This window comes from Bos indicus, chromosome 14, assembly GCF_029378745.1.
Source record: "Bos indicus isolate NIAB-ARS_2022 breed Sahiwal x Tharparkar chromosome 14, NIAB-ARS_B.indTharparkar_mat_pri_1.0, whole genome shotgun sequence".
Classification (NCBI taxonomy): domain Eukaryota; kingdom Metazoa; phylum Chordata; class Mammalia; order Artiodactyla; family Bovidae; genus Bos; species Bos indicus.
The window spans coordinates 81,533,805-81,546,125 of NC_091773.1; the positions used below are offsets into that span (position 1 = coordinate 81,533,805).

At 40.3% G+C, this 12,321-nt stretch overlaps 1 protein-coding gene across 6 annotated transcripts in view; it reads right to left on the reverse strand.

Moving 5' to 3' along the window:
* Nucleotides 1-12,321, reverse strand: part of TAF2 (TATA-box binding protein associated factor 2) — an 88,307-nt gene that overhangs the window by 38,229 nt on the left and 37,757 nt on the right. For all 6 annotated transcript variants that reach the window (XM_070802971.1, XM_070802974.1, XM_070802973.1 and 3 more), the window contains 7 exons: nucleotides 10,177-10,331; nucleotides 9,415-9,529; nucleotides 9,018-9,127; nucleotides 7,326-7,391; nucleotides 5,765-6,017; nucleotides 3,741-3,881; nucleotides 1,035-1,145 (listed from right to left, as the gene is read on the reverse strand). In XM_070802971.1, the coding sequence (XP_070659072.1) occupies nucleotides 1,035-1,145; nucleotides 3,741-3,881; nucleotides 5,765-6,017; nucleotides 7,326-7,391; nucleotides 9,018-9,127; nucleotides 9,415-9,529; nucleotides 10,177-10,331 (951 nt within the window). The remainder of the gene's footprint in view (nucleotides 1-1,034; nucleotides 1,146-3,740; nucleotides 3,882-5,764; nucleotides 6,018-7,325; nucleotides 7,392-9,017; nucleotides 9,128-9,414; nucleotides 9,530-10,176; nucleotides 10,332-12,321) is intronic.

Genomic DNA, 12,321 nt, shown 5'->3' on the forward strand with positions numbered 1-12,321 from the left:
TTGATTTAAACTCAGGAAATCAGATGTACTGGCCTAGAAATTTGAACATGGAGCAAGAAAATTAATTCTATCAGCAGGGTCATTTGTATTCAGAGATTACTTAAATAACGTTTGTAAGTTTTCTGCAAGAACATTTGCAGCTCCATTGTTCCTGTGGACAACCACCTTCTCTCCAGAAGTCTGCGCACACGCCTCACCAGAGCACTGTTGGTGCCCCACCGTTCCTCCATTCCTGCACTACAGCGGTAAGAGGCCTAGCTGCTGACTTGCTGGATTTTCTCATTAGGCTGAAACCTTGAGGGCCCAGAATCAGACTGCCATATATACAGCAGTTCTTCCACAGTTCTTCTGTTTGTTTCTGGCTGCTCTGTGCAGCATGTTGGTTCTTAGTTCCCCAGCCCGGCCCTGAACCCACACCCCCTGTAGTGGAACCGTGGAGTCTTAACCACTGGACCTTCAGGTAAGTCCCAAATACATGTTTACTTTAAATGAAATGTGAGATGGCAACCACCATGCCTTTCTTTTTCTATTTAACGTGGTACACTGCCTGGCACAGCATATATTCTCAAAAACACTTGCCGATTGCTAGAATGATAATGAGTAAGGTGAAATAACTTTTGAAGCATGGCATTCAACAGCTATTTACTAAACTGTGGATAAAACACACATTATGGTTAAAAAAAAGAAACGAGCCAAATTTATCAATGAACAAGTCATCCAAGAGGAACTGTTTTCTGACAGAAGAAAAAAGGAATAAGAATAAAATTGGGCTGTCAGACTTCACCAAAATAGATGTCAGGTGAGTTTCCAAAATTTGATGTGCTACTCTCTGCACCTTATAACAGGTATAAGGAACATTTAAAAATCAACTAATCTTGGTTTTCAGATATCTGGTTATTATAATAAATCATATTTGTATGTTTCTATCTCTAGAAATTTCAAGTCCCATGGACACAACAATGATTTCACAGTCTAAATATTTCTCTGAAAACAAAATACTACTGGCTAGTTTTATTAACATTAAAGTAACGTACCTTATTTTTTCTGTTGTCATTGTACTTGATTAGGTCTAAAATAAATGTTAAGACTTCTTTGGGACAAAGGTTGTGAACATCTCTCAATAAGGCCATCGCAACTGGCATAGTCTACAAAAAAAAAAAACTTGTTTTCAATTTTCATCACTATAATTCAATGCAGTGCACGCTGAAAAAGGGTTGCCCTGGGGCTGACACAGTATCTGGGGGGAGTCCAGGCGCCCAGCCCCCCTGGCTCCTACTCCTCCCATGGGAACAGGCCTCAAACACTCTGGCAAGAGTGCTAAGCAGGAACCCCAGGGGAGAGCTGCCGAGCTGGAGGCACTGGGCAGCCCACCTGCTGGAAGAGGGACATGTCATGCAGATCCAGCTCTGTGATTTACAGAGGAAAAGGGATGTGTGGGCTTTAGCATTAGACAGACCACTATTCAGTCTGTACTCCACTGCCATCTACGGTGGGTTATTTTAGCTAGCTGCTTGCTGAGCACCACTTTCAGGGCTCACAGATACAGTGGCTAGAGGCACAGGCGGACAGCAGAATTCAACTACTTGTCTCAAGAGACACAGACTCTCCAGTACCATCTTTCTCAGCCTAAGGAAAAACGGTAAATTACCTGAAATCCAACTTTCCCCTTTTCAAGTTTTCATAGACAACTTTTCTAAGGAGGTGGAAGCCTGACCCACAGAGGTAACCTCTACCAGAACAGCAGCAGAGCAAAGCTATTCCAACTCAAGGCAGAACCACAGACAATGGACATCACAGTCCCCAGTACAGAGAGACTGGACCATACTCTCTTCTGATTAAAGTAACTATGCCCTCTAAACTGGTGGGCAAAAAGCAGCGTGGCTCCTCTGCGAGGCTGAAGGCGCAGAAGCAACAGGACGGTCAGTGTTACACTAGGTGTTACCAATGCTGGAAGAACTGGGGGAAAGATTCTGTTTCACAGAAATAGGACTTAAATTTAAGCACGAATCTTCATTCTTTTTTCTGGCACTACAAGTATTATGTGAAAGGTGAACTGGTCTGAAAGCACTGGCTTCTCCATTTTTTTTGACTGCAAACCACACTAAGAAATATGTTTACATCCCAAGTGAACACACACACACACACACACACACACAGTCACATATACAAACTAAAAAATAAAACCAAAACAACTTGTACCTACCCTTATTACATGTGTTAATTCTGATACTGCCTATTGTTTTATTTAAAAACAAAAACAAAAAGCTTACAAGTTGATTTCATGACTGCCTGCCTAACGGGTCACAACCCTCACTGTGCACACTGGCCCACGGCCCGTGGGAGAACACGGGCACAGTGAGGGCCGTGCTCGACAGGCTCGGGAGGTAACTCGCTTCCAGGCCACACGCTAGTGGAGCAGCAACACACCGAGAGCCGAGCAACACGTTCAAGGACTACAAACGGCTCAGCTGCTAAAAATAACAGAACGCCTCAGACTTCTTTGATCACACCAACACTGGCTTTCCTCAAACGCAGGTCTCCTGAGTCTGCTCTGCTGACGACATGCACTATAGCTGTGTCATGATTTCCACTCCCAACGCGTGTCTCAGCGTGGCTGGGCAGTCCTTTCACATTTCCCTCCTCCACACACAAACTGCACTTGCTTAACCGCCCCCTCAACACCTACCATTTCATTTAATCTGGTTTCTACCTGCCTCAGGAAATGGAATGTTTTTATCTTTTCTAACATTAACCTTCCAACTATGTCCTGCCCACTTCTAACAACTTCAGAATTTGCCCTGTCTTGTCTTTTTCATATTTACTTGCTTCCACTTGAACATTTCATCTCTCCTCCACTGGTTCTCTTGTCTGTGCCAAACATGCCTCAAGCTTTTTCTCCCTCTACACAAAATAAAACCTAAAATGCCCTTTCTCAGCCTTGCTTTATCCTTAACATGTCTCCCTTTTCTCATACTCTTCAGCTTTAATCCTTCTAGTTCAATCTAGTTAATCTAATCTCTGCGTTCGTTATTATTAAGTTTCTCAAAATATTTTACAAGTGATTTCCAAGTTGCCCAAACACTGACCACCCCGCCAATCCCACACCGCTTCCTAAAACAGTGACTTCATCACACCACCACTTTTTAAATTACCATTTATAAACAACTTACTATGTGATAAAAATATAGTGTAAAACCCTTCACATGCTTGATATTATTTAATTCTCAAAAAGATAAACTTTACAATTGACTAAACCAGGGCTTAGAGTTGAAAGACTTCTCCTCTTGCAAACTGCTAGTGAGCAGCAGAGCCAGGGCTAACCTGGAGCTGTGTGCCACACTGTCTCTGGCCCAGAAACACTGTCCACACTCGACAGGGACAGCCATCAGAAGGATTTGTGCACACCTCCATCCCCCAGGAACTACCCATCTCTACTGACCTCAGTACTGACATGGACCTCGACAGGGACAGCCATCAGAAGGACTCACGAGCCTCTCCATCCCCCAGGAACTACCCATCTCTACTGACCTCAGTATTAATGTGGACAGTGAGTCACTTACACACAGTTCATAAAACCAAAGAACAAGCAAAACTTTGGAAAGTATTTCAGAAGCAAAAAGAGAAAAAAGACAAAATAATTTGTAAGAAAGTAAATAATATTCGGAGAGTCCCCAAGGTAAACGAATATATACTGATATTGGCATAAAATAATTATAAAAAAACCTGAAGGGAAGCTGTACCTTCTGTAGAAAGTAACTTTGAAAGCTCATAAAGTTGTTTGTTTTCACAATGTTTGGACAAGTTTTACAACAAAACATCCTAGTAAAGAGCGACTTCATAGCTGGTGGTCCTGTCCACGTGCTCACCATTGAATTTGCAATCTGCAAACAATTAGAAAATGGAATAATTTCCGTCACCACGGCAAATGTATTTTTAAATAAATAAAACAGCTTTCTGAAAGTTATCAATATACTGGATTCATTCCCAAGGATTTCAATTCTTAAAACTTTAACATATTTCAGTGTCTCAGTATCATTGCCAAGAAAATATATAAACTCCCCCCTCCTAAAATTCTATGTACGCGTTTAACTATTTTCTACTAATTAATCTCTAAATTGGAGCATTCTTTTTATGTTTTAAGAAATCTTCTTTGCAAAGACTTCTAAGTTTATCCATTTAGGCAGATGAGTTCTAATATTTTAAATTTATCAGGTAGAAACATCACCATGGACTTTAAATAAGGCTTTTAACTCTACCCTAACTGAAAAATAAGGCAAATACAGTCCTACCACTTAAGTCTGTAAGAACACATTACAAAGAAAATACATTCTGTTATTGATACTTTGAAAATGAAAGTTGCTCAGCTGTGTCTGACTCTTTGTGACCCCATGGACTGCAGCCCACCAGGCTCCTCTGTCCATGGAATTCTCCAGGCCAGAATACTGGAGTGGGTAGCCTTACCCTTCTCCAGGGCATCACCCCAACCCAGGGACTGAACCTAGGTCTCCTGCATTACAGGCAGATTCTTTACCATCTGAGCCACCAAGAAACCTAATTTAAGTGTGTATAAAAACCATAGCTGAAAAGAATGAAATTACAATTAACTTTAAATAACACAGGCTGTAATTTTACGGATTTGCTAAGGATTTACGGAGAAGGCAATGGCACCCCACTCCAGTACTCTTGCCTAGAAAATCCCATGGATGGAGGAGCCTGGTAGGCTGCAGTCTATGGGGTCGCTAGGAGTCGGATACGACTCAGCGACTTCACTTTCACTTTTCGCTTTCATGCACTGAAGAAGGAAATGGCAACCCACTCCAGTGTTCTTGCCTGGAGAATCCCAGGGACGGGGGAGCCTGGTGGGCTGCCGTCTATGGGGTCACACAGAGTCGGACACGACTGAAGCGACTTAGCAGCAGCAGCTAAGGATTTAGCCTGAGAGAATCACAAGAACTTTACAGAAGCAATAAAATTACACCCTCAGCAGGTGATTATCAAAGAAAAGCACATTTCCCTTACATATCTGAGTAGATAAAGGAGTCTGACTACTCACTATTTACCATTAAAGGTGAAACAAATATAAATCATTATAATCTGCTGAAATACTGGACAAGTGGATATAGCAGTGAGGAAAGCAAGACAGTCAATACATGGGAATAAACTTACCATCAAGATGTTTTTAAAGACCTGGAACCTAGTAAGTATTTCTGGTCGAATATCTGTTAGTGCTTTTTGATTTTCATTTGTTCTATAGTTACATGTTTCTTTTTTTTTTGTATCTAAAGAAAAATATTTACTTTTCTTAATAAATTAACTTTTGTAGAATGTTAAATGATAGAATCTATCATTTTAAACTCTATATCCCTATACTGAATACTAAGCTCTAACCAACAAGAAATCGCCACCACAGTGGGATAAATTAATGAATGAATGAATGCCATGTACCATAAGGTAAAATATCCTTCAAACCAAGGAACTGCTTACATTCTTTGCTTTAACAATGTGCATGGCAATTCAATAAAATGGGGAAAATTCTCTTTGGTTTTAAAACCTGACTTTCAGTTTGACAGGCACAAGACTTGAACGCACGATTTATTTTCAGGTCAAAACATGTTTCTTTCAAATCAGTCTTGCTAAAAGAATGTGGCAAAGAAGACCAACCCACCAAGTAAAGGAGCTGCTGCAGAGCAGTCTCAGTGCTCTTCAGGGTTGTTTCTTTACTGCACTAGCCGTTTTCCTCCTGCTCTACTGCGAATAATCTCACCTTTGCGAGGCAGAAGCAGGCGGCCATCCGCACTCGGTAGAAGCACTGCTCCTGCTCCAGGACGTCCGTGAGGGCGAGCCGGGACGCTGGGGTGGGGAACCTCTCCAGGGCCGAGATGGCCTCCTGCTGCGCGACCACGTCCCGCTCGTAGCGGAGCTGGTACTGCCACATGAAGTCCGCCTGCTCAGAGTCCACCTTCCGCAGCACCGCCATGTCCGGGTCGATCCGGATCCACAGCAGAGGGGAGTCGGCACTGAAAGCAGAGAGCAGGCGCGTTTCCCTCTTTCCCACTTCAAATATTTATAAAACAAACACACAGCATTTATTAACCAGATTTCCTTCTCCATGAAGTATTCAAAACTGCCTGGAGTTTTACTGTATTTGTTTTTTTTTTAAAATAAATCACACTGACAACTTTCCCATTATATTTAATATGTCTAACTTATATCAATCTTGTTGAAACAAAAAACTCCACCTGAAAATAATAATTTGGGGACTTTATTAGTGATTACACAGTGTGCAAAGGGAAAATGGGACCAAATTTTTTCATTTTATTTCCTAAAGCTTAACACTTGACAATGGTTACAAATGCCACTCTTTATTAGAAATCAATCTATGACTAAAGTTACTTCTTATTAATTTACTAAATTAACTTGTTCCACTGACTTTCAATATTTTTAAAAAATGCTAGTCTCATGATGATCATTATCAAATAGAAAGTCCTGAAATCATAGTTCAGAGGCACAGCACAAATTTATTCTCAGGTAGTTCTCAAAGTCTCAAACACAGTTTTTAAAAAACTAGTCTCTTTTAACAAAAGAATAACACTTGAAATATTAATACAATTCAACAAATACTACTGGATACTTAATACAGGTGAGACACTTGATATGAAAAGATTATATAAGCTGTGTAATAAATAACAGTGATATTTGGTACCCAAGTTAGTAAACAATTACAGATATTTTCTATTTTTATAAATATTTACATTTTTATAAATACATAGGCATTAAAAAATACACAGGCACAATATGGACAGGCAAAATAAAGTTTGAGCTACATTATATTTAAAAATAAAATGCTGTCAATCAGTAAGTATCACCACAAAAAAATGTAGAATGAGATTTAAATTGCTTTTTGCAAACACAGGAGGCCTCAAAGTGCCCTGAGGCTCTGTCCAAAGACAAAGAGAACTAGTATCATCCGAGAGTTCACTGGAAACGCAAGCCGTCAGCACTCAATTGGAATGCTGGGTCAGAAACTAAATTCTAAGGAGATCCCCAAGTATTGCACACGCACTTCAACTTGAGAAGCACTGCTCTAGAGACCACCGGGGAAGCAAGGCTATTTCCTCTGAATTTTATCCAGGCCAGGCTAGATTTACTTTTCTCTGTTTGATTAATTATAATTTTATGTTCAATCTGTTATCAACATAAAGTTTCTTTTGCCTTTTGAAAGTTTTAGAAGCACCAATTTCAGGACATTTACATACTTTTAGATGTATGCTACACAACAAATGAGAATGCAGAAAATACTGTGTCTTTGAATTTAAGTAACTTACTCCATTGCAGAAAGATCCATGTCAACTTCTTCACCATTCATCAGTGGAATTTTTTTCTTCTTATTCCTACATTTAATGAAAAGTAAGTTCGAAAATTCTGACATTTCCAATTTTGACAAGAGATAAAGAGCAGCTGAAGTTCAAATTAAGAATCGCATGTAGTGTTGAAAGATATTCTAAGAAGGAAGAGAGGGACAATATAATGGAATTTAAACACAACAAAACCTGTCTACTTTGAAACTTAAGAGAATGAAGTAAATGATATTAAAAGGTCTTCCTGATCAATGTTTAACAAAAGTCAGAAATATCTAATTAAATGTCAACTTAAAACATATACATATTTCCAAGAACTGGTACCTGGAAATTTTATACAAGAAGATAAGAGATCTACCAATAAAGAAATGCTTTATTAAAAACAACAACATAGGCCTGAAATGAGAAACGAATAATTCTGAACATGTGCTATACATGCAAGGTGCTGTCTTATATGAAATGAAGAAGTTAACTACAAAACATCCTCACAGTATGGATTAACATGCATAATTAATTAATATGCATAAGATTATGATGAGCCAAAACAAAAGCAACTGCCTCCATGCAAATTACTCCTGAATAATTAAGTCTTCTGGACACTACACTAAATGCATGGTCACGTGAGGACAAATACAAACAGGAAGAGAGCACCGTCTTCTTGTGCTCCTCACGCCAGATAATAAGCAGATGGCACGCTGTTACTCCTGAGAAAACAAAGCCAAGGAAACGTGATGGAAAGGGGAGCAATCAGATGCTCCCAATGTCAAAGGTGGACAGAACACAAAGAAGAAGGATCTCCTTTGAACTAAGAATTTTCACCGAGAATGATTACAGGGAGACTTTAGAACCAAGCTCTCTAAAGGACTCAAAATCAACCGAGATACTTGTTTGAGATGACCTAAGTGCAGTCATGAGTAAAAAACTTTTGTTCCTCAAATTCTGACATTGCTACACACTCCTCCAGCAAAGAACAAAAATGTTCTCGTTTTTCATTAGTCAGAGTATGTGCCAATGGCTGTTAAAAAAAAGTGGTAAAGAAAAAGCATAGTAAATAGAAGATGAACCAGGGCTGGCAATGCGCCTTAGAAAGGCATCTCCGGTTCTTAAGGCCACGGTGACACGGAGAACACGCGGGGTAAAGCAGACACAGGAAGAGAAGGCAGGAGAACACGCGGGGTAAAGCAGACACAGGAAGAGAAGGCAGGGGAACACGCGGGGTAAAGCAGACACAGGAAGAGAAGGCAGGGGAACACGCGGGGTAAAGCAGACACAGGAAGAGAAGGCAGGGGCCTTTTCATGACGTATGTACTAAGCTCCTTTCTTTAGAGTCAATGTTCATTTCCTCCAAATTTTCTATACCTATTAATCCAATGAGATAAGTAAGTACAACCCTAAGCAATCTGTCCTGAATTTTTCCTGGCTCCCAAAACTCAAACTTCCATTCCACCTCCCCTTGTTCCTACAAAGTAAGGATTCTCATACTTAAATTTTAAAATTAATTGTTTCATTCTAAGGATAAAAGTGTTGTCAAGAACAGAAAGTAGATAAGGAATCTGGTAATACTAACTTGAAGTAAAATGGGAAAAAAAGATGCTCGATAACACGTCCTCTATCTAAAAGTTAGGTGCACACCAGGGCTTCACTGTGGGCCACGCCTACCTTCTGCTTTTGGAATGGCAAGGTATGTCATGTTTCAGGCTGTTCTCTTCAATCTGCAGTGTGTGGTTGAAGGACCCGTCTAGTTCCTGCACTGTCACTTTAAGTGGTCCCTTTAAAAAGAGACATGCCGTTCAAAGATAGTGCCAGGAGAAGACAAAACAAATCACATGTATTCTTACACGTAAGGAACATTCACCACGATGTTAAACAACACTGTATAAGACTTGCATGTGGAGACACAGAAGGGCAGCCGGTGCCGGAGGAGGTGGAACTGGGAGACTGCTTCCCCAAGGCCTCTAAAAGCAGGCCCTCCTTCCCGCCACCCACAGGCCCTTCCTTTATTTAAACTGGGCAGAAAGTGGTGCAAAAAGGCCATTTTGGGGAAAAAAAAACTTACCACGTATTTCTGGGTTCCAGGAGATGTATAATCTTGTTTTATTTCCAGTTCCAAGACATTTCGCTTTCTATTAAAGGCAAAACTTCCGTAAAATTTTACCACTCCACTCTGGTCTCTGCAGAACTGTGAAGGAATCTGCATACTGGGACAAACACGCACTAAACAGAACACAGTACTCATCAGGGTGTGAGATTCTCAAACACATTCCCGCCAGTGCAGAGCTCGAGAGCATACCCCACTGTACACCAGGTGGCAAAGCACTCAAAATTCCTGCGAAAAATGTTTTCCCAGATTAAAAAAAAAGATCCTGAAACATGAAGGAATTAGTTTTTTTGAAAGAAGCAAAACCACTCTACAGGGTTATTAATATAGAAAGTGCTTTGAAATGAAAAAATGTAACAACCGAAAAGTTCCCAGATACCATGCAGGCTGCGCCAACCCCAGCCACGTGGGAAGTCATGACACCACTGCATCTTACAAGTGGCCCCACAGGCCTGTCTGGCGTGTATTTACCTCCCTGATCATCAAGCCTACTGCTGCACTCATACACTAAGAGGCACTTTAAAGGAAGCGAAACTTCACGAATACAGATGTGTATGGGCGTGTGCACCTCAGTGACTGGTTGGCACCTCAGAGGAAATGATTTACAGTTCCTGGCAACATCTACCATTAATTGCCTCCTTTTATCCCCCAAAGCTCTTCCTTCTTCCCCTTATACAAACAGTCTTCCCTCCTTTGCTCAACTACTACAGAAAAGGATACACCCACTGCTTTATTAAAGGCTGGATGTCTTTGCCAGAGACGTTCGAGATGGATTTCAAAAATCCAGATGTGGAAACCAACATTTGACTCCACATATGTGACTGGAACTTCTGAGATGAAGCAGTACTAGCCAAACTTAGCAGTTTATTGAAAACCTGTAAGAAAGTATCATTTAGTATATGTGTGTAACACAATTATACATCGCTTTCAATCCTGTCCTATTCCCACTTTGCAATGTAAGTTTCTTATAGACAATCATAGAAGACAACAACTTCACATCTTACTTCAAAGACTGTTTTTAGTTAAAAACTATGAGCAGTAAAGCATGAGAAGATTTAAACAGCCAGACTACAAAACTATTCTTCTAAACATAACTGAATTTTAATGATGTCCTGGCCAGACAGTGACACTGTGTTTTTAGGAACTATATTAATATACAATTATAATGTACTGTGCCGTGAGCTGTAAGAAGTTGAGAACGCTCGTGTGGATTTACGCCACTCTAAGAGTGGACTGGCTCTTTACAGACCACCTCTCACTTGATATTTTTGTTCTTCAAAGGCAAGGTGAAGGATAGAGGATTCAAGAAACTTAATTTTGAGGCAAATTTAAAATGTTTTTTCAAAAAGATTACTAAAAAGTTATTTTTCATTTACCTCTAAGAATATTACCAATGGAAAAAAAATGGCTAAGCATTTATAATACAAGTGGTTTCTATTACCTCAACTAGAACATCTCAGCAAGTTCCACTAAAACTTGCTTAAACGTAAGGGAGAACTTAGCAACAGAAAAAATAAACATCTTTTAGATAAATTTGCTTTTTCCTGCTGAAAATATCTCTAAATGGGGCACTTCATCTTTAACATTCTAAATAATGCCAAACAAAATCCTAGCATAAAGGTTTTACTTTTAACCTCACACTTTAATTTTATCTTCATAAGAATCCTGCATTGCGTGGGTCAAGTATTGATGCCCACTCTGTATCTGGGGAAACACAAACAAAAAGAACAGGAAAACTGGCACAAAAACAGAAATACAGACCAATGCAACAACACAGAAAGCCCAGAAATAAACCCCTGCACCTATGCTACCGCCAAGTTGCTTCAGTCGTGTCCGACTCTGTGCGACCCCAGACACGGCAGCCCACCAGGCTCCCCCATCCCTGGGATTCTCTAGGCAAGAACACTGGAGTAGGTTGCCATTTCCTTCTCCAATGCATGAGAGTGAAAAGTGAAAGTGAAGTCGCTCAGTTGTGTCCGACTCTTAGCAACCCCATGGACTGCAGCCTAGCAGGCTCCTGCGTCCATGGGATTTCCCAGGCAGAGTACTGGAGTGGGGTGCCATTGCCTTCTCCATACACCTATGGGTACCTTATTTTTGACAAAGGAGGTAAGAATATACAATGGCACAAAGACAGCGGCTTCAATAAATGGTGCTGGGAAAACTGGACAGCTACATGTAAAAGAATGAAGCTATAACACTTCCTAACACCATACACAAAGATAAACTCAAAATGGATTAAAGACCTAAATATAAGACCAGAAACTCTAAAACTCTTAGAGGAAAACAGGCAGAACACTCCATGACATAAATCAAAGCAAGATCCTCTATGACCCACCTCCTAGAGTAACAGAAATAAAAACAAAAGTAAACAAGTTGGACCTGATTAAACTTAAAAGCTTTTGCACAGCAAAGGAAACGGTAAGCAAGGAGAAAAGACAACCCTCAGAAGGAGAGAAAATAACAGCAAATGAAACAACTGACAAAGGATTAATGTCCAAAATATACAAGCAGCTCACACAACTCAATATCAGAAAACAAAAAACCCAATCAAAAAGTGGGGAAAAGACCTAAACAGACATTTCTCCAAAGAAGACATAGAGATGGCTGACAAACACATGAAGAGGTGCTCAACATCGCTCATTATTAGAGAAATGCAAGTCAAAACTGCAGTGAGGTATCATCTCACACTGGTCAGAAAGGTCCTTATCAAAAAGTCTACAAACTATACATGCTGGAAAGGGTGTGGAGGAAAGGGAACACCCTTGCACTGTTGGTGGGAATGTAAACTGATACAGCCACTGTGGAAAACGGTCTGGGGATTCCTTAAAAACTAGGAATAAAACCACCACATGACCCGGCAAT